The 27,253-nt window shown below is 41.5% G+C and overlaps 2 protein-coding genes across 18 annotated transcripts in view; one reads left to right on the forward strand and one right to left on the reverse strand.

Annotated features, from left to right (window-relative positions):
• NFE2L2 (NFE2 like bZIP transcription factor 2) overlaps positions 1 to 7,153 on the forward strand; it is a 25,193-nt gene extending 18,040 nt beyond the window's left edge. Inside the window, exons 2-5 of the mRNA XM_035134632.2 lie at positions 1,384 to 1,653; positions 2,227 to 2,319; positions 2,879 to 3,076; positions 5,263 to 7,153. Of these exons, the coding sequence (XP_034990523.1) occupies positions 1,384 to 1,653; positions 2,227 to 2,319; positions 2,879 to 3,076; positions 5,263 to 6,459 (1,758 nt within the window). The 3' untranslated portion in view covers positions 6,460 to 7,153. The remainder of the gene's footprint in view (positions 1 to 1,383; positions 1,654 to 2,226; positions 2,320 to 2,878; positions 3,077 to 5,262) is intronic.
• Positions 3,584 to 26,942, reverse strand: HNRNPA3 (heterogeneous nuclear ribonucleoprotein A3). 17 transcript variants are annotated; one of them, XR_009558415.1, is made up of 14 exons: positions 26,785 to 26,903; positions 23,322 to 23,421; positions 19,122 to 19,244; positions 18,808 to 18,954; positions 18,441 to 18,651; positions 17,158 to 17,247; positions 16,978 to 17,070; positions 16,799 to 16,882; positions 15,217 to 15,354; positions 13,474 to 13,599; positions 13,317 to 13,389; positions 10,447 to 13,230; positions 10,298 to 10,362; positions 3,584 to 9,513 (listed from the first exon to the last, which is right to left on the reverse strand). XR_009558415.1 is itself a non-coding variant. In XM_035134681.2 (12 exons), exons 2-11 carry the CDS (start codon positions 23,382 to 23,384, stop codon positions 13,334 to 13,336), a joined length of 1,131 nt encoding a protein of 376 aa, XP_034990572.2. In that variant the 5' UTR covers positions 23,385 to 23,421; positions 26,785 to 26,903; the 3' UTR covers positions 3,584 to 10,362; positions 13,317 to 13,333. The 17 variants fall into 17 exon arrangements, 3 of the variants coding, with proteins under 3 accessions (XP_034990572.2, XP_060136803.1, XP_060136834.1); XR_009558416.1 differs by having other exon boundaries at positions 3,584 to 8,673; positions 9,447 to 9,513; positions 10,298 to 13,230; XR_009558413.1 differs by having other exon boundaries at positions 3,584 to 9,005; positions 9,447 to 9,513; positions 10,298 to 13,230.
• Positions 26,943 to 27,253: the final 311 nt, after the last annotated feature.

Here is a 27,253-nt window from a genome sequence, read left to right on the forward strand (position 1 = left end):
TCCTCAGCCAATCAGAAAGGTGCCTGCCCCCCCCCAAATAGTCTGGCCTCCCACAAGGTCTAAGGGACAGTGGACCAGCCCCCTGCTGAAAAAGTTTGCTGACCCCTGTTCTAGAGAGCCACTTGCCAGTCAGCATGGCCATTACTGAGCTAGATGGACCAAATGGTATGATATAAAGGATCTTCCCGTTTTCCTTTTTTTAAAAACCTGTTAAGGCCAAGGGTGTTTCCAGATTGTTGTTATTTCTGGGTGGGTTTCAGTCGCTTACCGACCAATTCAGCTTGTGCCACTATAGTTGATTAAGAGGTCTTGTGCAATGAACATGCGTTCCCAAAAGACCAGACTTTTGCAGGACCACGCACTGGAATGTGCTTTGATGCAAGGAGATGAGCGCCGCAACCCATAGTCGTTTTTGACTGGACTTAACTGTCCAGGGGTCCTTTACCTTTTTACCTTTACCGTCTAGGTTCCCAACAAATAAGGACAAATGCTCATTTAAATAGCCGATGTTGTCTAACACCCCCCCCTACGAACAAATTCCCTGATTAAAGCTCAATAAACAGATCCCTCTGGAAGCGCTCCAAAAATATCAGGTTTCAAAGACAGCTTTCTCATTGCAATTTTGAATGAATAGCAGCTATATCAGAATGAAGGTTTTTTTGGGGGGGGGGACGTGACACATTAAGGTGTTTACATTTTATTAAAAGCATTCTGTAATATTCGTCTGTAATAGAATCCTGTAATCGCGCTTTGGAAACTGTCACTGCTAATTAATGCATGCCACTGGTCCATTACTTCAAATTTGTAATGCATATTTACAACGCAGGCAACCTGGGTTTCACTTATAAGGAAGTCCCATTAGGTTTAATGGAACAATCGCTAGTGCTTACAGCCATGAAGTTGCTACTGTGCATGTTTACTCACAAATAAATCCTACTGTTGTGGTGACTGCTACATTAATCTGAAGCTAGTGCTCAGGACCGAAACTCTATTATGAAGCCACGAAGTCACATCTTAACCTTTTTTGGGGAGGCGGCGGGGCGGGGAGTAAGTCAAATATATCATGAATTTTGTACCATCATGCAATGGAGAATACCCAGAGTGTAGTTTACAGTCCTTTGATTCCATTTAAAGCAGTTTCCCAAACTTGGGTTTCTCCAGCTGTCTTTGGACTACAGTTCCTGCCATCCCTTACCACTGGTCCTGCTAGCTAGGGATGATGGGAGTTGTAGTCCAAAAACAGCTGGGAGACCCAAGATTGGAAAACCCTGATTTAAATCAACTTAGATGAGACAGCACCTGTTTTGAAAACTATGTAAAGAAAAAAAGTTTGAAGATCCAATATTATTATCCATACTGGGTTGTTGTTTTTTACACATACAGGATATGAATCTGATCGACATTCTCTGGAGGCAAGATATAGATCTCGGAGCAAGGCGTGAAGTTTTTGATTTTAGCCAAAGACGGAAGGAATATGAGTATGAAAAACAGAAGAAGCTTGAGAGGGAGAGACAAGAGCAGCTTCAGAAAGAGCAAGAAAAAGCCTTCCTAGACCAGCTGCAGCTGGATGAGGAAACAGGAGAATTTGTTCCTATTCAGCCTGCTCAAGCCATTGAATCAGGAAATGCCATCACATCCAATAATTATTCACAGGTAAAAAAAAAAAAACCTCCCCAACTTTTTGTCATGTGATCTACATTTTGGGTACCACCCCCTTTCCTAAAGAATGTTACTGCAAGTCTCCAGAGCAAACTATCTGAACAGCAGGGGATTGATACAATTTGTGAGACTATGGTTATATACAAACTTATTCAGGAAGTAAGGAATCGCATTGTTTTTTATCCTAGTGCTACGGTTTCCATTTATTGCTCCATGGGTTCTCTTGAAACTTCTGATGAAATTCCAGAAAGTACAGATGCCTATATATTTTCTGTTTACTATCTATCCAATATAGAACTTGTATAGCCAGTCTTTCAATACTTAATGAGATTTTTCTTAGTGTCCTTTATTCTAATTCTCCCGCAAGCACACCCAGGAGATATTAATGATTGCAACCAGAAAGTTTGTTTCTTTAGTGATCTTGTTGCATTGTGGTGTGCTTTTTTGTGCCTTTTTTATTTCAAAATAAAACTCCATGGAGAGATATCTCCCAATATATAAAGGAACAGGTTGCCTGAACTTAGTAGAAGTATTACATATTTGCTATTTTTTAACTTCAATCTACAGAGCGTTCATATCTCCAAACAAGATGCAGATGACCTGTTCTTTGATGACTGTATGCAGCTTTTGGCAGAGACTTTCTTGTTTGCTGATGACCAGGTAAATCTTGCAAGTCTGTTTTTAATCTGGCCTCTCCTTTACAACAATTAAAATTCCTTTCTGTCTCTTTATCGGGGGGCCGGGATAGCTCAGTTGGTGGAGCATGAGACTCTTAATCTCAGGTCGTGGGTTCAGCCCCCACCCTGGGCAAAAAGGTTCCTGCATTGCAGGGGGTTGGGGCTAGGTGATCCTTGAGGGAGTTTCAAACTCTACAATTTTGTGATCCTGTGATTGCAGTGTCCTGCTTAATGGCATGCATTATGCAGCAAACACATTTGAATGTACAGATTGTCCTACCAACATATTGCTTTCTCTAGTTCCATCCCTGGCACCTCCAGGTTGGCCTAGGCAAATCTCTAGTCTGAAACCTTGGAAAGCGGCTGCAAGCCAGTGTAAACAATACTGAGCTAGATGGACAAGGACAGGACTTGCTATAAAGCAGCTGCCTATGTCCCTACTACGAAATACCTCTTTCATTGCCACAAGCCAACCTAAGAGCCAGCGGGTTTCAAGCATAACTGACCAAAAAATAAATAAAATCTGTTGCCTGGTATTCCAGGTTCCCTCTGCTGAATTTCTGCCAGCAGCACCTTCTGAGATGGACAGCAACCAGGTCTTTGTTGAATCTGATCGGATGATCCCACTTGACCCGTCTCTCCTTCAGTCTACCATTCCAGAGTCGACAACGGCAGATGCTGAGACCGCACAAGATATAGAACAAGTTTGGGAAGAATTGCTGTCTATTCCAGAGCTGCAGGTAACAGCAGTCAGCGCTTGAACGAATGACTAAATAATCAAATTTATTATTACTATTAAATAACACTTCAAATAAGTAGCCAGATACTGGGGGCAAATATTTATACTAAAAAAAGGCACATCAAAAGTTTTGACATTTTTGCCCTTGGACGGTGGGTCCTCCTGTCGTCTTGCAACTACTGTGTATTTACAAAATTAAATTTTGGGTTTATGAGGATGAAGGTAGCAGCTTGAAAGGTTGTTACGTTTACTCACCCACCAGTATTTTTTAGAAGAACATGAAAAGCAAAAGGTTTGCCCGTATCGGCAGTTTCCTTTTCAATCCAAACCTTTGCATGCTTTTTATTCAAAAGCAACGCCTGCTCTGCTCAAGAAGTTTGTGTTGAGTTTCTAACCTTCAATACAAATCGTAATCTTGAGTCTCAGGGCTGGCACTGGACTTGGGGTGGGGTCTTTTCTCGGTATATCCCCAACCCAACCAACCAGGATCAAGTAGTGGTTCTGGCAGGCCTCCGAAACATGCTTCTGTGGGGCTGCACTACTTTTTTGAATTGTGCTTAGGCTTGACTGATCCATTCTAGCAGGCCACCATCTTGTGTTACCTAAAATGCAATGCCCTGGCCAATAGATCTAAATTTTATAGCTCACGGGCTGGGGCCCCTCATTTTGTGTAACCAAGATGGTGGGCAGCCGCTGCCTGATGGAAAACTGGTGACTGATTAAAAGCAGCACTACTGCCCATTGCTGAAAAGCACCTGGGAGCCTGGCAGGGAGAAGGGTGAACAGTGGCGTGGCTGGGTCTTCAAAGCACCTGACTTAGTTGACGGGAGGCGCTGAGCCTAGTGAGTTCATGTAAATTTAGCTCCACTGAGCTTGGGGCTTACTATCCCCTAGTAAGGCTTGCTTTACTGGTTTTCCTAGGGTCTGTACAGCAAGGAGGGGAATAGCGTTTGTTTTGCACTTCCAAGAAGCTGAACAGAAACCCCAGTTCACTATGTAGCACTTTTCTCTACGGAACATTCAATTTGCACAATGAATGGAGTGATTAGCGTTTCTGCCAAGGTATTGCCTCTTTAGATAAGCAGCTGAAGACTTCTCTGAAGCCCTTTCTCAGCTTTATCCAGCCCATGAAATGTTAAGACAGTAGACATGGAAGAGAAAGCATGCAGCTTTTTAAAAAAAACATTGTCGAGTGAGTACAGTGGTACCTCGGTTTAAGAACTTAATTTGTTCTGGAGGTCCTTTCTTAACCTGAAACTGTTCTTCACCTGAGACACTTTAGTTAATGGGGGCTCCTGATGCCACCGTGCCGCCAGAGCATGATTTCTGTTCTCATCCTGAAGCAAAGTTCTTAACCCGAGGTACTACTTCTGGGTTAGCAGAGTCTGTAACCTGAAGTGTTTGCAACCCGAGGTACCACTGTACTCCAAAGCAACAGTGACTTCCACAACTATCAAGGAAATTAAAGCAACTTTTTTAAAGGTGGGGGTAGGAATGTAAACGGGAAGATGCAAATTCCTAATACAGAAATGTTTACTTGAGGGAAGATTGCCTCCAATAACTTATTTAAATACAGTGGTACCTCGACTTACGAAGACGATCTGTTCCACAGCCGTCTTCGTAAGTTGAGGTTTTCGGATGTTGAAGTGCCGCCACAGCGCACGCGCGATTTCGCACTTCTGCGCATGCACAGAACACGCGCACGGCGAAAGGACTTCCGGGGGTTGTCGACTTTGGAAGTCGGAACCTTTGAAAGTCAAAGGGTTCGGATGTCGAGGTATGACTGTATATGGCAGGCATCTTTTTAGAATGCAACTTCGGTATAGTGAAAGGCAACAGGTGACTGAAAAAGCAAAATGCTGCAAGCTATAGTTTCCAACGTCTCAGATGCCCCTCCCTTTCCCCTTATCCCAATTATTCACATCATAGAAGTTTACACAGGCTAAAAGGGAGTGTTTGCAGTTGCGTGCATTTCTCCCAATTCCTGCTTTGTATGGCCAGTTCTTCTGGCCCCGTCGGATATACAGAAGCAATAGAAAAAAGGGACAACAGCCAAATGTATCACCTCTAAAGCACAAGAAATGCATTGACTGGATAGCTTGCTAGGTGCACAATGTTAACTGTCACACGGTAAAACTTCATCCTGTATATATCATTGCTGAACTTCTCTCTCCTATTTCCTTATAGTGCCTTAACATTCAGAATAATAACCTGGTTGAAGTAACCCCAAATGCATGCTTGGAAAATGCATCAGCAGAGGCTGATATGAACTTTAGCTTTTATGATTCATTACCTGATATGGAGAAAGAAGTTGCTAACTGCAGTCCAGAGTACCTGAGCCCTCTGGAATCTTCCTTTTCCAGCATGCTACTGCCAGAAGATCTTAGCCAAAACACCACATCATGCACAAGCACTGATTTTCCTGAGGATTTCTACTCTTCCTTCGTTGGTGTGAATATGAACACGTCTCCCCCACCACCAAATTTTGTGGACCAGGCAATTGCTGGATTTTTAAACGAACCTATCGATCTTTCAGAGTTTGCTCAGTGCAAAGCTTTTAACCGTGACCTTTCAGGAAATGCCCCAGAACGCAACGATTCTGATTCTGGCATTTCGCTGAATGCGAGTCCCAGCACAACATCTCCCACTCATTCTGTTGGGTCATCTTCCATCTCTAGAGATACAGGATTTGGATACAGCGATTCTGAAATGGAAGAGATGGATAGTGCTCCTGGAAGCGTGCCACAGAGCAATGCTAAAATGCATTCATTTCAGTTCTATGCTCCGCTGTCTCCGTCGCCAGGACAGTGCGTCTCAAATCCTGAATCGCAGCTCACAAGTATACCCAAAAAAGAATTGCCTGAAAACCCTGGTCATGCTGAAGCTCCGTTTGTGAAGGACAAGTCCTCCAGCCAACTTGATGCTCATTTCAGCAGAGATGAGCTTAGGGCAAAAGCTCTGTGTATCCCTTTCCCCATTGAAAAAATAATCAATCTCCCTGTGGATGACTTCAATGAAATGATGTCCAAGGAGCAGTTCAGTGAGGCACAGCTTACTCTGATTCGTGACATACGAAGGCGAGGCAAGAACAAAGTGGCTGCTCAGAACTGCCGCAAAAGGAAACTGGAAAACATAACCGAGCTGGAGCACGACTTAGGTTATCTCAAGGATGAGAAAGAGAAGCTCCTCAAAGAGAAAGCAGAAAACGACAAGAGCTTGCGACTGCTGAAAAAGCAGCTGAGCACCCTGTACGTTGAGGTCTTCCGTATGCTTCGGGATGAAGATGGCAAGCCTTATTCACTTAATGATTACTCACTGCAGCAAACAAGAGATGGCACCATCTTTCTTATTCCTAAGAGCAAGAAGCCAGAGACTAAAATATGAAGATCAGGGAGACTAATGTTCTCTCAACAACTATTTTTTCAATTTGTATTTTCTACTCCTAGGACTTCCTAGGATGCAAAATATTTCTCCCCCCCCCAAAGTGACTTTACACAAATGTCTCTTTAGCGTTAACTATATGAATACACTTAAAATCGGTGTAAGGCAAATGTATGCACAATGGGTAGTAATTTTATAAGATACTAGTTCTTTTTTTTTATATAGCAGCAACTCGGCTAGTTCCTGTTCTAGTGTAAATATTTCAAAATTTCTTATTTATATACTGTTCCTATAATTTGTTTTACCTAACTGTATATCAAGGGTGATTTAAGACTTTTAATCCTAATTACTTACAAGACCAATCTTGTTTTCATAAACATTGTTTGATATGATATGAATGGAATGTTTGCAGTTCCTTGAAAATTTTTACGCTTTGCTTTAATATAAGAGATTGAATGTAGTGTTAGTAAACACACATACTAAAGGAGTATTGTAGGGCTCAGCCCAGCCAAAATAACTGGAGGCTCATTACAAGAATTAAAACTGTTCTTTCATTGAAATGAATGGAGCATCAATATGCTTAATTTGGGGCTGGATTGTGTCCTTAAAGCTGAAATTTTGCTTTGCATACAAATGTATGCTCTAAGTAATAATTTTTAGATTTTGTACATTAAAAAATAAACTGCATATACTCTTGGCCTAGATTGTTTCATTAGAATGTGGCCTTACCACAAGGGTTTCAACTTGGGCCAATATACCTGTAGAGCAGGGGTGGCCAACTCCTGAGAATCTACTTTCAGAATTAAAATCTGGCAATGATCTACCCCCTGAACTGGGGGGGTTCAGTTGTTGAACTTTTTTTAGGGAGAAAAGCCCCGTTTTGTGGGGGTTCAGGTCAAAGTTGCTGAGGTTTTTTTAGAGAGATCTACCATGCCATTGCAGGGAATCTTACCAGTAGATCGCAATCAACCTGTTGGACATCCCTACTGGAAAGCTAATGGGTGAGACATCCAACATGTCTCACCGTGCAACAATTTTTTACTTAGTGTAATGTTTCACTCTTAATCTCAAAAGACGTGAGTTTGGCCATGATGGGTAATATCCCTACACTGAAAGTTGGACTCAATGACTCTGTTAGAGGTCACTCATTATGTTATGGAGTACAGGATACAGCTTTTATTTTTATTAGTGCAGCAGCTCAAACTAGCACTGGAAATGGCAGTAGTTAATTAATCTCACCCGAAATAATATTCCTTACCTAATATTATTACCTGTAGTTTGATACTGTATTAGAATAAAAAACACAAACTGAAGACCAAAGTAGTTTCGAAGAAGCCAAATTAAGTACACATAGGGTGACTTTATAAGCTTTCAAACTTCAAATTACAGCTATAGCTACTTATGATTATTATTATTTAAATGCAAGCAATGGTGTACTTCAGTTTCATGGATTTCAAGCACCCTTTTAAACCTTTAAAAGTAGTGCTGTAATTTCTTTAGCTTTACGGCCATTTTGTATGCAGGAACCTGTTACTAATTAGAAAACAGTATGTATATAACATTAGTTATGAAGGCTGTTCATAGTATTGCCTACTCATCCTACACAAAGTCTTTCCCGGCTGCTACACACATTTTTGCAGGTGAAAGCATGAGTGACACAAATGCATGTCATTCGTATTATTAAAAACATGCAATATTGTATTCCAGAACATCTCCAACTACACAATACACGTAGGTCTGTCGACAGCAACCCTATCAGGACACTGCCTTGCTGAGCCCTGAATTCCCCTTTTATAATGTGAAAAAATATTTGATAAAATTTTGTCAGGTTATTTTTTTTTCTCTTTCAAAGGCTGAGATTTATTTACAGTTAAATCAGGCTAGCCAAATCTGCTGTAAAACCAGGGGTGTGTTGTCCATACAACTAAAGGAAGGTTACCCACATTCACTTGAGTAATTCAAAACTCTTCGATTTTAACACTGTGGAAGCTGGAAGGAAATCTTTAGTAAATGGGCGGGCAGTGATGTAGAAATGAAGTCCTAATAGCCACATACGATTGGAAAGATTGGCCAACTCATAATTTATGACACTTTATTTTAAGAGTTTGAACAAGGTGAGTGGGAGATGTCACACTTCAATCACTTTCACCTATCATAGGCTATCAGCGTATTTCACATCCTCTTTCAACTTGTGGAGATGGTTGTCTTTGTTCTACCCTGCAGAGTAGAAGAGAAAATGCAAGTTTAGCACATTAAGATTGTAAAGCTAAGGAGTATCCCAGCTTCGCCAACTAGTTATTGAAGAACACTTGCTCTGCCTGCACTTCTCTCCCCAAATCTTCTAAACACCTCACCAAACATGCAGCCTTGGGACAGTACGTAAGCAAGTTCACCGAGGATTCAGGACTTTCTTTCCTAGGCACAAAGCCGGCACCCTCCTACTAGAGGAGGAAGAAAACAGAAGCACATACACTCACCCCAAATCTACGTTCTGTTGTGTGTAGGGCGGAAAGGTGCAAAATGAGCACACAAGCAGCTTGGCCGAGTCCCTATTTTAGAAAAGAGAAAATAAGCAGAGCTGCCGTTTGCCACTCCGGTGCTGGGCAACGGCAGCAGCAAACTGCAACGTCTAGTGCAGCAGTTTTAGATAAGAGGCAAATTAAGAGACGTGGCCTTGTAGCACTGTGTGCTCTCCCATTAAACATTTGCACTACATTTGACACGTGTGTCTGAAGACGGGAGAAGTCAACAATTATAAATGTTCCCTGTCAAAGTTCATGGTTGAATAGGAGTGAGAATATAATGCTGACAAAAGCCTAGGTGCCCAACAGGGGAAGAAGATATGGAACCATGAACCTACATTCATTAGCATGCAGACCTAACACAGATGGAGAATAAGGCAAGACAGAATTTAAGTATTTATTGAGATATGCAGGGAAAGCCCAACCAAGATACAGTACTAAGAAGCCATTCTTAAAGACTTGGGTTACCTGAATACCAATTATTTGTTAGGGACATCAGGTACTCAACTTCCAGAGGAGGAAATTATTTTCTTGTCTGAAATTCAGTAATTAATAATATTACCAACAGAAAATCTGCAGTTCCAACAGGTGTGCAAAGGTGGTCAGAATTCAGGTTGACTTTATGCATTGGATTTGCCCAAATCTAATTACAGGCAGTGATCATTTTAGGCACATCCAACTGATGCACAAGTCCTTTTGGACCTGTAAAAAGGAGGGCTGGGGGCAGGCTTATACGCACTCCACCGACGTGTGCTTTGACCCAGAACGCAACCCCTGCGGAAACGGGGAGTTACCCGTCTACTAATGAACATGAAATACAGTTTTTATTTTAAAAATCTACTTATCATTTAAGTTGTGGGAAATTATTACCAAAAGATGTAATCTAGTAGAAACCATTTCACTATGTGCAAGGCTACATCCAGTAGAAACCATTTCACTATGTGCAAGGCTAAGTCCCATATAAAATCTTGCTTCAGCAAGCAGTTCATCAGACAAGCTACTACACTTCAGCCACCTTTAAGCAATCTGGATAACACTGACCTATCTTTTAGGATTCTTGCGTTACTAAAATAACATGAAACATTTTCTAAAGCTGTATCAGTGCTAAAAGTCACCAGTTATAGCTTCCCTATACATCAGTCAGATGAGAATTACAATTTTAATGCTGCATTGTTCACATTTCATAGTATGGAAGTACAATGATTAAGTACTGGCACTCACCTGGTTTTTGCATAGTTCCTTATCACAGATGCCGGATATTCAAAGCCAAGAATACAGTCATGGGCACATCAATGTTTTATATTGTACTAGAGTCTTACCAAGCCACAGGTTTCCCAGCAGGCAAGAAATCCACATCTGGTCAAGCAGAAGTTTCTTCAACAATCTGCAAGTCAAAGAGATTTTTCTTACCTTGTTCAGGAAAGAGTAGCTCTTTTAATTCGTTAAAAGTGTTAGAGACGAACCTTACCTATTCTCATTCCCCTTCCTTTCAGGTCTAAATGCTAGACCTATGACTGGGTGAACTCAAGTAGCTATGACTCAAGGAGGTTCCAACTGGTGAAGAACTCTTGCTAGACTTTCTTCGATATTTCAGCAGTGATAGGCAGTTTTAACTAGCTTTTGGAAAGCTGCTCACTATCAGCATAGTATTTTATGCTTTCACTTTTCTGGAAGTTGAAGCTGGTGCTGTCGCTGCCTTGTCATTCTTTAAATATGCTGACTGGTCCACATACACAATAGGCTGCAGGAAGTCCTGTCTGAGTCTCCTTTGATCCACACATTGGCTAAGAGGTACATCCTAAAGTCTTTAGAGCTGGTTAATTGCTGTCCTCTGCTTACACTTCTCCACATCAGAGAACTAGGTCTAAGTCACTGGCACCAACAACTGGCAACTTTCAGATTGCATGATTAAGAATAGCAGAACAGATTAACACACTATAAAATTGGTTTCCCCCTCCCCCTGTGTGCCATCAAGGTCCCACCCTCTCCCACTCCAACAAGAACAGAAAAACTCATCCTCTAGGTTCTGTCCCTACAATCAACAGTAGGCCTGAAAGGGGTGATTTACATCTACTCTACTCTTCTAAGAAGAAATCTGCATATGCAGTTTAGTAATGGGAGGATTCCATTTCACAATACCAAAGTGATGCCCTTCTACACATTTTGCCTACTGGATTATAGAACACTTGTTTCCTGTTGGCCAACTACCCAACTCCCACCTTAATACAGTGGTACCTCTACTTACGAATTTAATGCGTTCCAAACACACATTTGTAAGTCGAAAAAAATTGTAAGTCAAATCCCATAGGAATGCACTGGGAGAAAAAATTCGTAAGTCGAAGCAACCCTATCTAAAAATTCGTAAGTAGAAAAAATCCTATCTAAACAGCATCCAAGATGGCGGGCGGAGCTCCATTCGTAAGTAGAAACATTCGTAAGTCGAGTCATTCGTAAGTAGAGGTACCGCTGTATATACAATTATGATATTATAGCACTCCGGGGCTGTATCAGTGCTTGACCCTTGTTTAAGCACACTTGTACTTTTTGAGATTTAACCATAGAATTCTATACAACCACCACCACTGTATGCCTTGTACAAGCCCAATATACACATTTGGTTGAACCTACAACAATTTTAGAGCAACGTTTTATAGTGTCTGATAATCCATTCCTATACTGGAATTGTTTACCTGATACTGTTCATTGGCCTAGAGAAGTAGTAACAGAAGAAAAAATCCAGCATCATACTGGCAAGTGTCTGAGTTTCTTCTACTCACTGTGCCCTACTCTTCTGGATGTGTACTGACAGAAAGCACTGCTCTGGCAATAGTTAAAAGAGAAGTCTGATCAGGTTGAGAAGGATAGCCTGGGAAATGGCTGTACACAAATTTGGGTAAGTGAAGGAGTAGACCACACACCCCTGCTTATGAATTTTATCAAGTTTTGAACACACGATTCTGATGCATAAAAGTATGGATTTATAGCCCACAATACTCCTGTTAGTGACAAATATGTATCATGTTCAGCCCAGATATTTCCTGTTGCTAGATTGTGAACCATTTGGTTTTCATATCACCTTCAAGGCCTACAATCAAGGCATTAGAAAGTGTGTGAAATGTATTGGGTTTGTTCATAGGTCAGAATATTTACACCCATTTGCAAGGAACTTGAAGCGATTGTGCCTGTGCTGTAAGTTTCAGATAAGAGAGGGCATGCAGAAATACACAAAGTAGGAAGTATTGACCATTATAGATGAACCAGTTTTGAGGGAAGAAATATATACAAATGAAGTTATACAATTAAGCTAACAGACCCAGGTCATTGGTTTCAAAGTTTTAATTCAAAAGAGTGTGTGTGCACACACACTTAAATCTGTTTGAGGTTGGGGGTGGGGTGTTAAGCCTCAACAGTAATAAACCTGTTCTGCCAATGCTTAATGTAGTTCCTGTATATACCAATGAAATGGGAGGCAAACTGAATAAAGCTTTAAAGTATCTCTTTCAAGGCTTATTTACTTATAAGTCTTAGGCTAAGAAACAAAGGCTACAAATTAAGATATGCACAAGCCAGAAGTATCTGGAATTTTCATTTGAAAGTAAAGCTTTTTATCATTCACAAGCACTAGTTTAAATGACTCACTCCTAGTTATACAGCTAAACAAGCTTTAATGCAAACATCTTTTCTCTCCCTTTGCATGTGCAACTCATTTCATTCGGTTACATATGCAGAAAACTAAGGTTCTTAAATGATTCAGCATTTCTAGTTTAAATTAATACAGATTATAATGCACTGATTTTTTTTCCTAGCAAGAATATACCCTAAAACTACATTTCTTTATTTAAAGAAGTTTCAGTGAGAAAAAACTGAACTACACAAATATTGGAAAAAATTAAAAGTTCCTTAATTATTTTTAATTCCTGGTACCACTACCACCACTACCACAAATTTACAGGGCAATATACCTGATTTATGAAGAAAAGACAAAGCTACAAACAACAAATTAAAAAAAGTCAGGAATGTACATCTAAACACTACATTGCATTAAATCAATAGCTGCACTCTTTGCAAACTGTGGCTATGACAGTCCTTAAGAAGGGTTTCCTGTTTAAGCTGCAGTAACTTTTTCTGACTATGGTTCATCGCTCCTTCTGTGGCAGATTTTACAGTTCCTCTAATGCATTTGGGACGACTGTCTCAAAGTAACCTGCAGCTTTCCTGACAACTCCTCGCTCTCTCCTAAGAACTGTGTAGCCTGTTGAATACAGGATAAGAAAAGGATTACTCTCAGTGAAACGTTGTATAGTCTTCATATACAACAAGTATTTGTATCATACCTACCATTATTCTGCTAGTTTTTAGAATCTTCTTCCACCATAGCCACCACCACCACCTCCTCCTGATCCATAGCCACCTAAAAATGGGAACATGGACTGTTGAAATAAGTATTCTTTAGGAACCTAACAGACACATACGTACTTTAGTAAGTTATACTTACCACCATAGGGACTGCCTGAGCTTCTACCACTGAAACTGCTACCTCCTTTCATGGGTCCATAGCTTGAGGCCTGTTGTCCACTATAATTGCCAAAGTCATTATAGTTTCCACTTCCACCGTAGTTGCCTGAGAATAATAAAATGTAAGGTTTGTGTTTATCAGATCAAGAATTATTTCAGAAGTACATTTCAAGTGCACTACAATTCATTCACATTAACTCACCTACCCAAACAAAATACACTTTAGTATACAACACGAGTTTCATAACTCCAGATTTACTGTATGCACATAATGGGATTTTAGCTAACTGGACATAATCATGGCTAGGCTGAGTAACTGCAATTGTTCCTAAGAACATTCAAAATACACATGCAAAAATTTATTTCCTGTTCAGTTCTTGCTAACCTTTGTTATATTGGCAAAATAAAAAATGCTCACTTCTTTGCTAAATCATTAAGGGTTCCTGTTCTTTTAATTAACCACATTAATAACTCTAGATACTTAAAATTCTGCTGTGTCAACTTAACCAAGTTCAAAGTTTCTTGAGAGAAGTATGAACAAGAGCATTATTCTTTTTTAAAAAATGATATCGGGCAGTAGTCCAGTCCCAGAAAATGAGACTAGTATTCCAATCCACACTGCAAGGCATTCACTAGCACAGATCCAAAGTTTCCCCAGATCTGAACACTGAACAGATAGACTGGATTCTTTCCTCTACACTCCAATGCCAGCAAAAAATGCAGAGGCAGGAAAAAACAAACAACAGTAAATTATTCACAAAGAGTTTCAGGTAAGAGGGGGAAAGTCTGTAGATTACATTAACGTAAAGATTCTTAAATAAATGCTGGGCAATGGAACTAGCTGGCTAGAAAGTTGTAGTTGCTCCCTTATTAGGTTTTAAGGCTTAATGAATGTTTGTATGAAGCAATGGTGGTGAACCTCAGACCTGGGCACAAAATGCAGCCCTTCAGGCCTCTCTATCCAGCCCTTGCGACTCAGCCCAGGCCACACTGCTTGCTAGCCCTCCATTCTACCTTTCTTGAGGGTTCTGCCTGGCTGGAATGTGTCAATGAGCTCTTTGCCCCTGGCTGGGGGATAGAGAAAGGCATGTGTAGAAAGCTACTTTCCTTTGCACACTTTTGCCTTGGGCTCTGTCCACCACTGACATGTGGCCACTGGAAGGTTGCTCAGGTGGGAAAGCAAGCCCTCTTTCTGTAGATCCCCTGCTCTGGAGTCTTGTTACAAGTGCATCTCCATAGCTTAAAGAAGACATCCTACAAAACTGGCCTGGGGGCGGGGGCGGGGAACCATGAAGCTTTAGGGAAGCTTTTAATGTTTGGTGGATTTCTATATTTTAATATTTTGTTGGAAGCCACCCAGAATAATAATAATAATAATAATAATAATAATAATAATAATAATATCTTTCATACCACTGTGATTTCAAGGGGTTAGAACAGGCATACCCAAACTTCGGCCCTCCAGAAGTTTTGGACTACAATTCCCATCTTCCCCGACCACTGGTCCTGTTAGCTAGGGATCATGGGAGTTGTAGGCCAAAACATCTGGAGGGCCGCAGTTTGGGGATGTCTGGGTTAGAACTTGGAAGTGGTTTTCATTTTCAGCTGAAGTTTACACTGCACAACATTTTAAAAATGGTGACAGGCTAAAGACCTCAAGCTTGTTATCCAACATGAGCAGAACAAACAGATGTATCAACACAATGTACTTCAGGATTCTTACCACCGAAGCTCCCCCCTTCATTGTAACCATCATAGCCTCCACCTCCTCCACCATATCCACCACCTGGGGTTCCATAGGTCGGGCTGCCACCGTAACCTCCTCTGCCGCCATACCCAGGACTTCCTCCATAGTTCCCACCTTGAGAAAGATCAATAAAAGTGACAGGAATGTGAATTTTTTGTTATGAAACGACATGATCTAAACACAAAAGTAACTGGGAACTGTAAAGCAGTATCTAAAAAAATCACCAATATTGCTTGGAGACCAACTACTACGAAAGGCGTATTACGACGTAATAGCTACCAAACAAGTAATCCCAATGGAGAAATCCAAATAAAATCAATGACCTAGCCATGACTAAGGATTCGTAGTCACAATTTGCAATCAATGGAAACCATTTCATGTCCATAGCTGAAGACTGGTTGCCACTGAGCATGATTTATCACTTGATTACTGGAAACTGCCAAGTATTCCATGTGCAAGGACCAGAGGCTCTATCTGTCATGGGTCATTCAAGCAGCTTGAGGATAACCTATATTTTGGTTATTTATCCTGCTGAGAAGGCTTTGTGCATACCCAACTATATTTTGGCTGAAGAAAATAAAGCAATTCCAAAGTCTCTTAATAGGTTACATACAGTTCACAAATCTAAAAATAATGTTTAGATCCTGAGTTGCCTGTCCATGTACAGAAGGGAATCTGATCCAGCAGAAGCTCTTACTAATATAAAGGGCGAGTGGGAAGTGTTTGCCAATTTCACCAGTAGCCCTCTGTGCCGCCCCATGCAACTTTTATTGGAGATTCCCCAACTACCTGGAGCTTTTTTAGGGGACTTCCTTCCCTGCCCCAGAGTGGTGGCACTCCCATGAGCAGAATTTTGTTCACAGGAACTTAGGATTCAAGACTGTGGCACAATCAACTGTCCTTCCAGATGTCAGGGAAAATGCATCTGCACCCCTGCCACTCTTTGTGGCCAAATTCGAAGGTGGGGTGGGGAGACATTCCAGGCTGGAAAGGCAATTGGGACCTACAGCATCACATGACAGCAGTGAGACCAGTTTGGGATCCAGTGGATCCCGGCTTGTCTCAGTTCTATCGCCTTCATTAGAATGCCCCATTCCAAGACCTACCACTGGCTAATTAACTGATGTATCTGAAGAAGTGTACATGTACATGAAAGCTTACTCAGAATAAACTTAGTTGGTCTCTAAGGTGCTACTGGACAATTTATGTATTTATTTATTTTGACTGCGTCTTACAAACATGGCTACCTACCTGAATCTAAATGATGGACAGCCTGCCATCAGCTGCCCTGGACAAGTTTGGTGATCACCCAGTCTGACATAAGGTGTTGGTTGTTTTTTTTTAATGCTCTGTAAGTTAGTCATGCCTTAGTCCCATGGGATAAGTTAATCATGACTTAAACTTAAGAGAACCCAATTTACTGTAATACCTAGATTTTCCACAAGTTGTCAGCTTCCCTTTCACATTTCTCACATTAAGATACACCAGGCAGATCTAAGGAGGGACTGACCCCACCCCCAAAGTATAACTGAACTGGTATTAGCAATGTTATTCTTACCATTACCAAAGCCATTGTATCCATCACCACTCCCGTAACTTCCTCTGCTGCCACCACCACCACCACTGCTGCCACCGTAACCACCTAAAATCAGAACAAGAAGTGTAATATACAGTGATGCACCGTAATCCAGGGTAGTATTTTTGGAAGGGGGTAGAGAAGCAAGAACAGATGTTTACCTCTGCCACCAAAACTTCCTCCTCTGCCATAACTGCCACCACTGCCTCCAAAGTTCCCACGGCCCATGAAATTGCCTGAACTACTTCCACGACCTAAAGACAAAAAATAAAAAGAGTGAATTATTACAATGCTTGTAGGCAATTATTGCCATGGGCTGTGCTATTATGTAACAAACTCACTTCTCTGTGCAGTTGCCGTTTGCATTTCTTGCTTGGAGAGAGCTTTCTTCACTTCACAGTTATGTCCATTTATAGTGTGGTATTTCTGAACTAAAATAAGTTTTAAAATGATCATTATAAAAATGTGCACAATTGAATAACCACTTATGCCATATTATTCAGAATATATTTTCACAGGAGCAGCAGTATTATTATTTAGTTTTATTTCCTCCATATTATAATCAGTAAAGGAAACTCTAAAAATACCATAAAACAAAAGATGCATAGCACAAAGAGCCAAAGAAAGGAAGCCAGGAAAACAATAGGCAATGAAGTTTGTTTCCTAGATCTTTGTGGGCAGAATATACCATAAAATGGATGCTCAGCATCCCTCTCATCTCACCTCTTCATAAAGAAGGAACATCTCTGGAGCCTAGAAATTATTTGGGGGGGGGGAGTGGGAGAAGGAAAAATTCATGGGGAAATGAGCTCCTCAAAGAACAAATGACTCATGGAATCCAAGCAGTACTTGAATGATAGGGAAACAGTAGGAAAGACCATAATGAAATAAAAAAAGCTTCCCCTTTCTGATTTTAGCTGATCATGCCCTCCATAGTGTGGTACCTAATGGTCATTTGCATTGGACTCTTCCCACGCAATCCAAGTGTGCTCATTTTCCTGCTGGATTTCCAAGAATGTGCTTGCTTTGGACCCAAGGTTCTTTAGGATCCTAGCATTGTCCAGGCTATATTTTAAAGCAGTTAGCAAGTCTGTTGTACCTGGCTCATAAGTATACTCAATTAGTGTGAAGGATGCTTGAAACCTTGGGGTGTAGCATGAAATTCTTACTTGCAGGAGAGAAAGAATGTGACCAAACCAAGTGGGGGGGGGAGAATAGGGACAGGTAGACAGCCAGCTAGATCCTGACAAGGGGCCCAGCAAGGAAACTGGACTGTCCTTCTCAGCTAGGCACTTAACTACAAAGACATGTTAGAAAGATTCAGGCAGGGGAGGGGGATTGAAGAGAGGCTGGGAGCAAATCATGCTCCTCATAGTCGTCTAAAATTGTAGGAAAGCCACCACACAAAAAAGTTCAGGAGAGAAAAGCATCCGCCCCCCCCAAAAGCACTACAGTATATTGATATTTAAAACGGTAATGTTGTAAAATATATTCAATTTAGTAAGAAAGCAAATAGGAAGACTAGCTCTTATAGTAATTTTTTTTGTTCACTAGGAGAAGGTTCCATGCATCAGTAGCTTGAAAGAAATATAAAAAGCCTGCACAAAAGAAAAGCATTACATACCAACAATTTTGTCGACTGTATCATGATCATCAAATGTTACAAAGGCAAACCCTCTTTTCTTTCCACTTTGTCTGTCTTCCATTACTTCTATGGTTTCGATTTTGCCGTATTTTTCAAAGTAATCTCTTAAATTATAGTCTTCTGTGTCTTCTTTAATTCCTCCCACAAATATTTTTTTCACTGTTAAATGAGCACCAGGTTTCACAGAATCCTATAAAATCACAAGTTACATTTAGTATCTCAACCTTCCAAGATGGTGCCGTGCCTAAATACTTACAAATGTCTTACAAAAAGATTTGCAAATGATTAAAAGTTCCTACAATTAAGGTTTGACCAATTCAGTATATATACTTAAATATTCACTTACTTCTCTAGAAACGGCTCTCTTTGGTTCCACCACACGCCCATCAACCTTATGTGGTCGGGCTGCCATAGCAGCATCTACTTCTTCCACACAAGAATAGGTCACAAAGCCAAAGCCTCGGGAACGTTTCGTCTGTGGGTCTCTCATCACCTTCAAGAAAGTTAAAGCATGTAACAATAATTTAGGCACTGACTTTTGTGAATGCTGCAAACCTGTGCATACTTACCTAGGAGTAAGCCCCACTGGAAAGTGAGACTTTCTTCCAAGTAAGCACACATAACATTGTTAAAAGTAAACTGAATGTTATGATTACTTACCACACAATCTGTGAGAGTGCCCCATTTTTCAAAATGTTCTCTTAAACTATCATCTGTAGTTTCAAAGCTCAGGCCACCAATAAACAGTTTTCTCAACTGTTCGGGTTCTTTAGGATCGTAGCCCTGAAAGAAGGTAAGTTTCAATATGCTGTACGAGATTTGTGTTATTGCAGCGAAGTCCACCAACACAATTCACAGCAACTTACTGTCTTATCACACTTCACTATGATTAGGTACTATCATAGTGCTTTGCTGTATTTTTTAATGAAAAGTGAGGTCTGTAAATATTTAAATAAATAATAAACTCAATTGGCTCATGGTTTCTCTCTCGGTACACTTACTTCTACATAAACAAGTTTAAAGGGTGCAAAGCAGATTGGGTGTTATACCAGGATTTTGTTACATAGTGTATGAACAGTTCTTACAGCCTCATTCAGCACATGTTTACTCAGTAATGTAGCCATCCAATGCATCCTATGCAAGTTTATGGGGAAGGAAATCCCATTATGTTCAACAGTGCTTACCCTCAAGTCTGTCTTAAGTACAGCACATTTACATGAAAGTAAGTCCCACTAGACTCAATGGGATTTTGGAGCAGGCATGCAAAGGTCTGTGCTGTTAGTGTACTAGAGGCAGCTAGGATGAGGACATAAACTTCAATTAATAATCTAACACCTTCATCAACTGATGTCTTTGGTCTGTGCATATAAAGAAATGTTGACTATTTCAAGTTTAGTTAAAAAGAATAACAAACTAAAAACCTTTAATGCCATGTCGTGAACTTCAGAGGATAGACAACTCTAGCAAAAGTTGGCTAATCACTAAACAAAACGACTAAGGGTGCGTATAATTTTCTACTTACCACGCCTAACATCTCAACCCCCAGATTTATTTATTTATTGCAGGAAGAACAAAACTTTAGGCTACACAACACAAGAGAGCAGCATCCAGTCCTACTTAACTTTGTAAAGTTCAGAATAACCTGCACACAACAGAACAAGAATGCTGCTGCATTTTTTAAATAGCCAACTGCATTGCTTACGGCTCAGAAACACACGATTGCACTACAAAACAAAGGTGTCTTCTGTGCCTGGCATAACTGAAAAAGTTTCAGGAGACACAGGATTTGTCCCCATATAGATACAAGTCCTAATGGAATACCCATCATTCCAAAGAGTAGATGAAGTATTTCAATTCCAAGAAACATAAGGAACAAAATGTTCTTACCCATTTTATGATACCACTTTTTCATTTACACTTCATGTACTAAGGCAGGAACCACCAATTCATGGAGCCTAGGGTGCCTTCCAGTATTTCCAACGGCACCCGCAAAAGGTCTCAAGAAACATCCTCTAAAAAATCCAGTGCCTGAGAGACTCTTTGTTCTTTCTGTTCGTTTCTTCACACTAGCTCAGTCTCTCCTACATTGAACACCCCCCCCCCCATTACACATTTAATTAGATGCCAGGGCTGGACACTCACTCCTCCCTTCCCTTTCAAATACAGTTTCTCTCTGTGACTGAGCACAGCAGACTGATGAGGGACATGCCTGCCTGTGGTCATCTTTTTCCTGCTCTCTTAGATGTGGCAACCATTGTGTGTTATGTTGCAAACTCCATTGTATCAGTTTTGCTATGTCGCCCCCATGGAAACCATTTTGTGACTAGCACCCAGAGAACTTTATGAAAATTCGAGATGTACCCACTGGCCCCAAAAGGAGGTATGGTCTGGGGTCAACAGTATGGAGCATTTTATAGTTAACTGTTATCTGTTCGCATTAAGGTTGCATAAATCATGTGTTGAGAGCGATTATTTATAAAATTATGTCCCCGCTGGGGGAAGGCTATAGATCCAACAGATCCATACTCTTCCCAGTTCCTCTACACACACCCAAACCAGGGAGATGACTAACAGCCCTGGAACTGGTGTAATGAATTTTATGGGGCAGGAAAATAAAACCTCAGGGAAGGATGAAGAAGCACAAGAATGCTGCTCTGCCCTCACTTCTCCCCTGCTAATCCTAGCAGGGCACTAGTAATGGTGGTTCATTTGCTATGCTTCCTCTTTTAAACGGCAACCTCAGGTGCCTTAGTTTGCAGGTAGAAATTACTTATTTTATTACAGGTGATGTATATTAGAGACTAAATGAAAATCTAATGTTAAAGCCTTCAAACAGAGGGGCTATAATTCCCAGGAACAGAAAAATATAAATGTTTTCTTTTCTTTTCTATATACTACACTCTCACTTAACAATGTGCTTACTTTCTCCCTCAGAAGCAGGTTAGATGCTGCAGGAACTCCTCAGTATCAAAAGTATTTTTAACCATCGCTCCTTGAAAGTAGTACATTTCTTTGAATTAATCTGCTGATTCTTCTGGGGAGACTCCAAACGAAGTAACAGATTTCCCTAAATTATCATTTTTATTTTGTCCCTGCACAAGAGGCTTAACAGCTACGTTTTCAGAGAAACAAGTACAATGTTCTGCAACAGCCTTATTAGCAGACGCCCACAGCATTCCTAATTATTAGTAGAGAAATATATGCCTAGCTAACACAGTTGAGCAGAAAAGCTTAGCTCACAACGCCAATTCTACAGACTTGAATCTTTCCTATCATGGTTTTTATGGCAACTATTATGGAATACTAGAGGGCTTCTAGGCAAAACCTGAATTATGGAAGGTAGTTGCCAAATGGACAATGTATGAATTGGTCCAAACTGGAAGACAGAAGGTCACAAATTTTGGTTGTCTTCAGTAGCCAAGCTGAAACTTTGTGGTCATCCAGTCTCTCCTCTCCAGTGAAACATGCATGTTTACCAGGAAGCATGTCCCAGTGTATTAAGTGGGGCTTAAATTGTGCAGGACTACAGCCTTAGTCTCTGATCTCCTGCAGGGCCTCCAAATGGAAGATCTGACAAAATGGCCAGCCTCAATCTCCTCACTTGAGTGGAGTCTTCAGGCTCTCTTTGCAGCTCTTGATTTTTACTACTGAAGTGTCCCAGCCCAAGATTTCTCTTAAGAGCTGCTTTGACAGCAAGCACCCAAGGTGTTCCTTACATCTAAGTCACCCACTGCCAAAACAGCCATTCATGCTTGGAGTTGGAGAGAGAGGTTGGGATCTTCCTTATTCTTATGTTCAGAACTCTTATGGGCATGATACCCACCCCAGATCCAAGCTAGAGAGCAAGGAATGGGCTCCACATGTCACTTGCCAAAAGGTGAAGGCAGCAAGAAAAAACCTAAACTTCTGGTAAGTTCCCATAAAGCAGCACCTTTGTCATGATGGACTCATTGCTTTCCCTTGTTCCTCCTGCCTTCCACAAACAGGATGTCTTTAGATCTTATGCATTCCATTCATCTGTGGGCAGCTGGTGGGTGGTGCTGCCTCACAATAAGATCGTGTGGTTTCTTGGAACTCTACAATTCTATAGCACAAAACTAAAACCATAACACCATACATTACAAGCCACCATTCAGAGTTTGTAAGAAGTCATGGGGGGCATTGGAGAAGGGAAATATATGGGTTCTCAAAAACAGCTTTATTGCTAAGGATCTCTAAAATATTGCCCACTACAACTGGTTCAGAAAGTGATCATCCCCACTCCTGGCCTTGTTCTCAGTCATATGGTAAACCTGTGTTTGGTCTGACACACCTTTAGATTGCAGACAAGACTTTCTATGATGTAATGCTCCTCTGCGTTGAAGACTATTGAACATCTTACCCCCAACACACTAGTTTTCTATACCAAGTATCTTTTTATGAAGGTGTATCCAACAATGGATGCAGTCTGAAATATCACAGCACATTATTAGCACTTTAGAGATATCTAGATCCTAATCAACAGGCAATACTCAGTCCTTGCTCCTTTCTGTGTATTGTATTTCTGGAGAACCATTAAAAGCCGCCTCTTTAATAAAATGACTGTTCATAGAATTTGATCACTTTTATACCATTATAGAAATAGCACTGCTGGTTTTCAAGTTCAATATTCCATAGTAACTCTCAATATGCCTAAGTATTGAGCTATTATAGAAATCACCAACTAGTGTGGAGAATAAAAAGCATAATACATGCGTAAGAGCCAAGCAGAAGAGAAGTGCAATGTAGCATCTGAGCAAACACAGTGTTACCAAAGCAGCAGAAAGCAAGAATTCTCTGTTTACCCATGTAACAGAACTAGGAAAAAATAAAGTATTCCACCTGTGAAGATCTTCTTCCCCTCCTCTTGTAATCTTCAGCCTCTCTCTCATCTTTACACGCCATTTTTGGAGAGCGTTCTGACTCAGTTGCTCCTTTTAACCTAAATAACAAGTAGCACGAGTAATTTACCCGTTCCTAAAAGTTTTTACTTTCTTACTCTCATACAAATAAATGGCTTATTTTAGTGGAGCAAGCATATGGGAGCCACTTTAGTTTAAGGGATGGTACTGTATGAGAGAATGAAACAAACAGAGAGAGGGAGTGTCTTTAATCTCAAGCCATTTATCCTGAAATATGGAACTCATCTGTTTACACACTGAATTGCAAAGCAGTAGCTAGCAAGAAAGGGGAACAAATGCCTGAATAGGTCAGCCAGGCATATAACCTGACAGTATCACTGGAAATATCTTATAATTAAAAAACCAATCAGCGCCTCAGCTCTTCTGCCTCTCTCCCTCAATGTGTTGTTCGAGTCCGCCAAACCTGCCTAGCCTCCAAGGCAAGGCTTACGCTACAGCTACTTTGCTTTGCCTTCAAACCTGGCGCCTCTCGTTCCTGCGAGACATCCAGGTCCTTGAACCAGAGGCCCTGCTACCTCTCTTACTAGGCCAGCGGCTTAAAGAAAGGGGGGTTGACGTCCTTGTTGCCCTGCTTACAGCTGGGGTATCACTGAACCAGCAATTCTGATCCTTGATATAGATTCAGATATCTATCTCACAGTGATGGCCATGTTATTGCCTAGATGCGCCATTTCCTGCTTCCCACTGAGAAGCAATAATTAAAAAATCCCTCGGCAGGATAAAGGTGTCCATAACAACTCAACAGAGAAGCCCCCAGTTTTGAGCACTAGCATGTGCATTGCCTTACAAAGTGCCAGCAAACAGAGGCACTGCTTTTCTTTCTAGCCTCATGTCCTATTTCCTGTGAACACTACATTTAAATAAATAGCCCTGCCAATGTAATTCTCCCCATAATTCAGGTTGGAGAGGGGCTGGCTGGTAGAGTGATTTAGGACAACCCTCCAGTGTTTCACTCCTCATAATTGCAGGCTGCATTGTTTTCAACAACCCTGCAATTTGGTCTGGTGGTGTTGCAAAACAGGGTGGGTACGGGTGGTGGATACAGCCCAAGTTGGACAGAAGTGTCTTATAACAACCCTGCAATGTAGTTCATTGCAATTATGCTACTATTTCAAGTTGAGGGGCTCTGCTATTAGGTCAAATCTAGCAATTATGTCCTGAAGATTCTTACTCCCATTTATTTGTATGCAGAGGGGGTGTAGTTTTGGTCAAAAATATCAGTCCCCCTCCCCCCCCCCCCGTTATGCTGAGCAGGGACATTTATCCTTACTTCTAAATTTTGCTTTTTTGCCAGGGACAGCTGTTGCCAAACCAGAGTTACATTAAAATATTGGAAGAAAGAAATGGCCAATTAAAACAAGAAATTCAAGAGGCCTTCTCTGAATCCTTTTATACCTCAAGACAGACAGTAGCTTCTGCTGAAGGGGTTCAACACTTCACCCTTGGGGTCCCTTCCAACTCTACAATTCTATGACCCAGGTCCCTAACACTCAGCTTAGATAAGCAAAGCTATAGAGAATGCAAACCCTGAAACAGAGCAAAAAGCAAGCCCCAACACACCCTGCATAGCTGGTTTCAGCAAGAAGGCCAAGGAGAACATTAGTATAATGAACAGCATATAGTTCTTGTTACAGGTACAGTACAGTACAAAGCCCTTTTCCTGCTACAGATAGACAGGATTAGGCAAGACTGCTTAGTCACAGAATACTTAGATGTTTGAGAAGATCATTTCTAATTTTCATATACAAAACATCAAGTTATACCGTCAAATGTTTCTGAAGCTTAATAGGATAACAGATAAAATCTGTATGTCAGCTAGGAATTTAAAAAAAAACAAAAACCAGAATGCAATGTAGAGCACAACATTCAGGTATAGGGTGTTTTTTTGAAGCAACATGTGTTTGACATTTCAGTCTAGATATGCACAGGTTTTAATCATGGATAGTTGTCTCCAGACCTGCAAAATATTATTTGGCATGTCATCATACAAAAATGCTTGTTATACTGTAGTTCAGCATTGGTTTGAGGGGGACTTTCATTGAAGCTACACAATCAGGTTCAATTTTAATTAAATCTAATTTAAGATTCCAAGGTCTCGAAAGTCTTCTCACATCCAATCTTAAAGATATTTTATTCACATCATTATGTTGATTTTTTGGTTAAAGAATGGATATAATAAAAATTAAATTGGAACCTTATGGAACTTACTCCCAAGTAATTCTATCAAAAAGCATAGGATAGGATGAATTTATATAGGGGACTCATCTACAAAACTGTAATCACTCAATGGGGGGGTTGAATCCATTATTATTTTTCAGAATTCAGCTGCCAGGCTTTTGATCATACTGCCAGAGAAAGATAATTAGCTAGATTATGTTATTAAAGAGGCATTCGAAGGCCTGGTTGTTTCCATGAACCAGAAAACTCCAGTTTACTGGCTTTAGTGACAGCCACTAAAATACCCAGCAAGACAGACAGAAATAGGAACTGCTACAATTCAACATCAATGTCAAACCACCAGTTACTATTGGGGGGGGGGGGGAGAGAACGTGTTTTCATCTCAAGGCCCACTGGGCCACGTGGACAAATGCAAGATATCCCATAATATTATTAGAACTGAAAGCACCCGAAGAATAGATTATGGGAAGCAGTTAGTTTTAGCTCTTTTGCTGCTGTGTAGGAGGAACTGGGTGCTTTTCTTAACTATTTTATTTTCATTAAAAATAACACATCACACAGGTCTCAGGATGTTTCGTCGTCACGCTCAAGTCAGTGGGATTAAAGAGCTTTTAAAGTTTAAAAAGGCAAACGCTGCACAAGTGGCTCGCGAAGTCGAATGAGAACCAGCGAGACCATCGAGTGATAGGCACTTGAATCAAGTCACGGGTTGTAATTTGCTTACACACAAAAACAAACAAACAAACAAACAAACAAACACATATTCAAGCCTAATACTGTACACAGTTGAGGGAAGGATTTTGGTTTGGGTCCAACTTAGGAAAGAGCCTCCTGCGGCTGCTCTCGCTCAAACTCGAGCCTCTTTCTCCATAGGGTTACAATGGCGCCCAACAGAAGTCTCTCCCGCCCAACTGCCGCCGCCGCCGCCCTCTCGCGCCATTTCGGATAATTAGCTGTTTGCAGCTGGATAAAGCAAGAACCGAGGTGGTTGGAAGAGAGGGTGTGTGTGTGGATGGAGAGAAGGCCAGGAGCCGAGCCAGCCAATCACTCTCCCTCCCGCGAGCCCCTCATGCGCCGCGCCACGCGCCCGCTCCCTCTGCAACCCCCACCCACCCACTCTCACGCCCGCTCCGCAACCGCCGTTGCAGGACCCTCTCCCTCCCCGCCTGCCTGCCTTCCCGCGCGGCGGCGCCGACAAACGTTACCTCCATTTTGTGACTGGATTTAGCCTCCTTCAGCCTCAATATGGAGCCGAGAGGAAGAGGGTGGGCGGGGCGGGTCAGAGGAAAAGCGGGGCACGTGAGAGAGAGGAAGGCGGGCTCGCGGGGAAGGAGGGAGAACAGCAAATAAACGGGCGGTTAGCGGGAGGGGAGGGGAGGCGCGCGTGCACGAGCGCGGCGCCTGAGACACTGGAGGGGGGGGAAGCGGCGTTTCGTGCTCGTGCCTGTGCCTGACCACGAGTGAGGGCCAATTCCGGGTTATGGGTGGGAGGGAAGGAGAGACGGTCCCTCACCACCACCACCCACCTTCCCTTTGCCTCAGCCCAGTCCTTCCCACGGAGCCGCCGCCAAGACAAAGAGCGCGCGCGCGCGGGGAGTAGGGGGGGGGAGAGGGCTGACGTGGGTGGGTGGGGAGTGACAGCTGACGTGGCTGCGAGGGAAAGCGCGCGCGTAG

The sequence above is a fragment of the Zootoca vivipara genome, chromosome 1, assembly GCF_963506605.1.
Source record: "Zootoca vivipara chromosome 1, rZooViv1.1, whole genome shotgun sequence".
Classification (NCBI taxonomy): Eukaryota; Metazoa; Chordata; class Lepidosauria; order Squamata; family Lacertidae; genus Zootoca; species Zootoca vivipara.

Excerpts from the sequence above, each read along its gene's own strand:
- HNRNPA3 (XM_035134681.2), bottom strand. The coding sequence starts at position 23,384 with ATGGCGTGTAAAGATGAGAGAGAGGCTGAAGATTACAAGAGGAGGGGA. Across the intron at positions 18,955-19,121 it reads GCACTCTCACAGATTGTGTG|GTGATGAGAGACCCACAGAC; the intron begins GTAAGTAATCAT and ends ACTTTCTTGAAG. Across the intron at positions 13,390-13,473 it reads CTCAGGCAGTCCCTATGGTG|GTGGCTATGGATCAGGAGGA; the intron begins GTAAGTATAACT and ends TCCCATTTTTAG.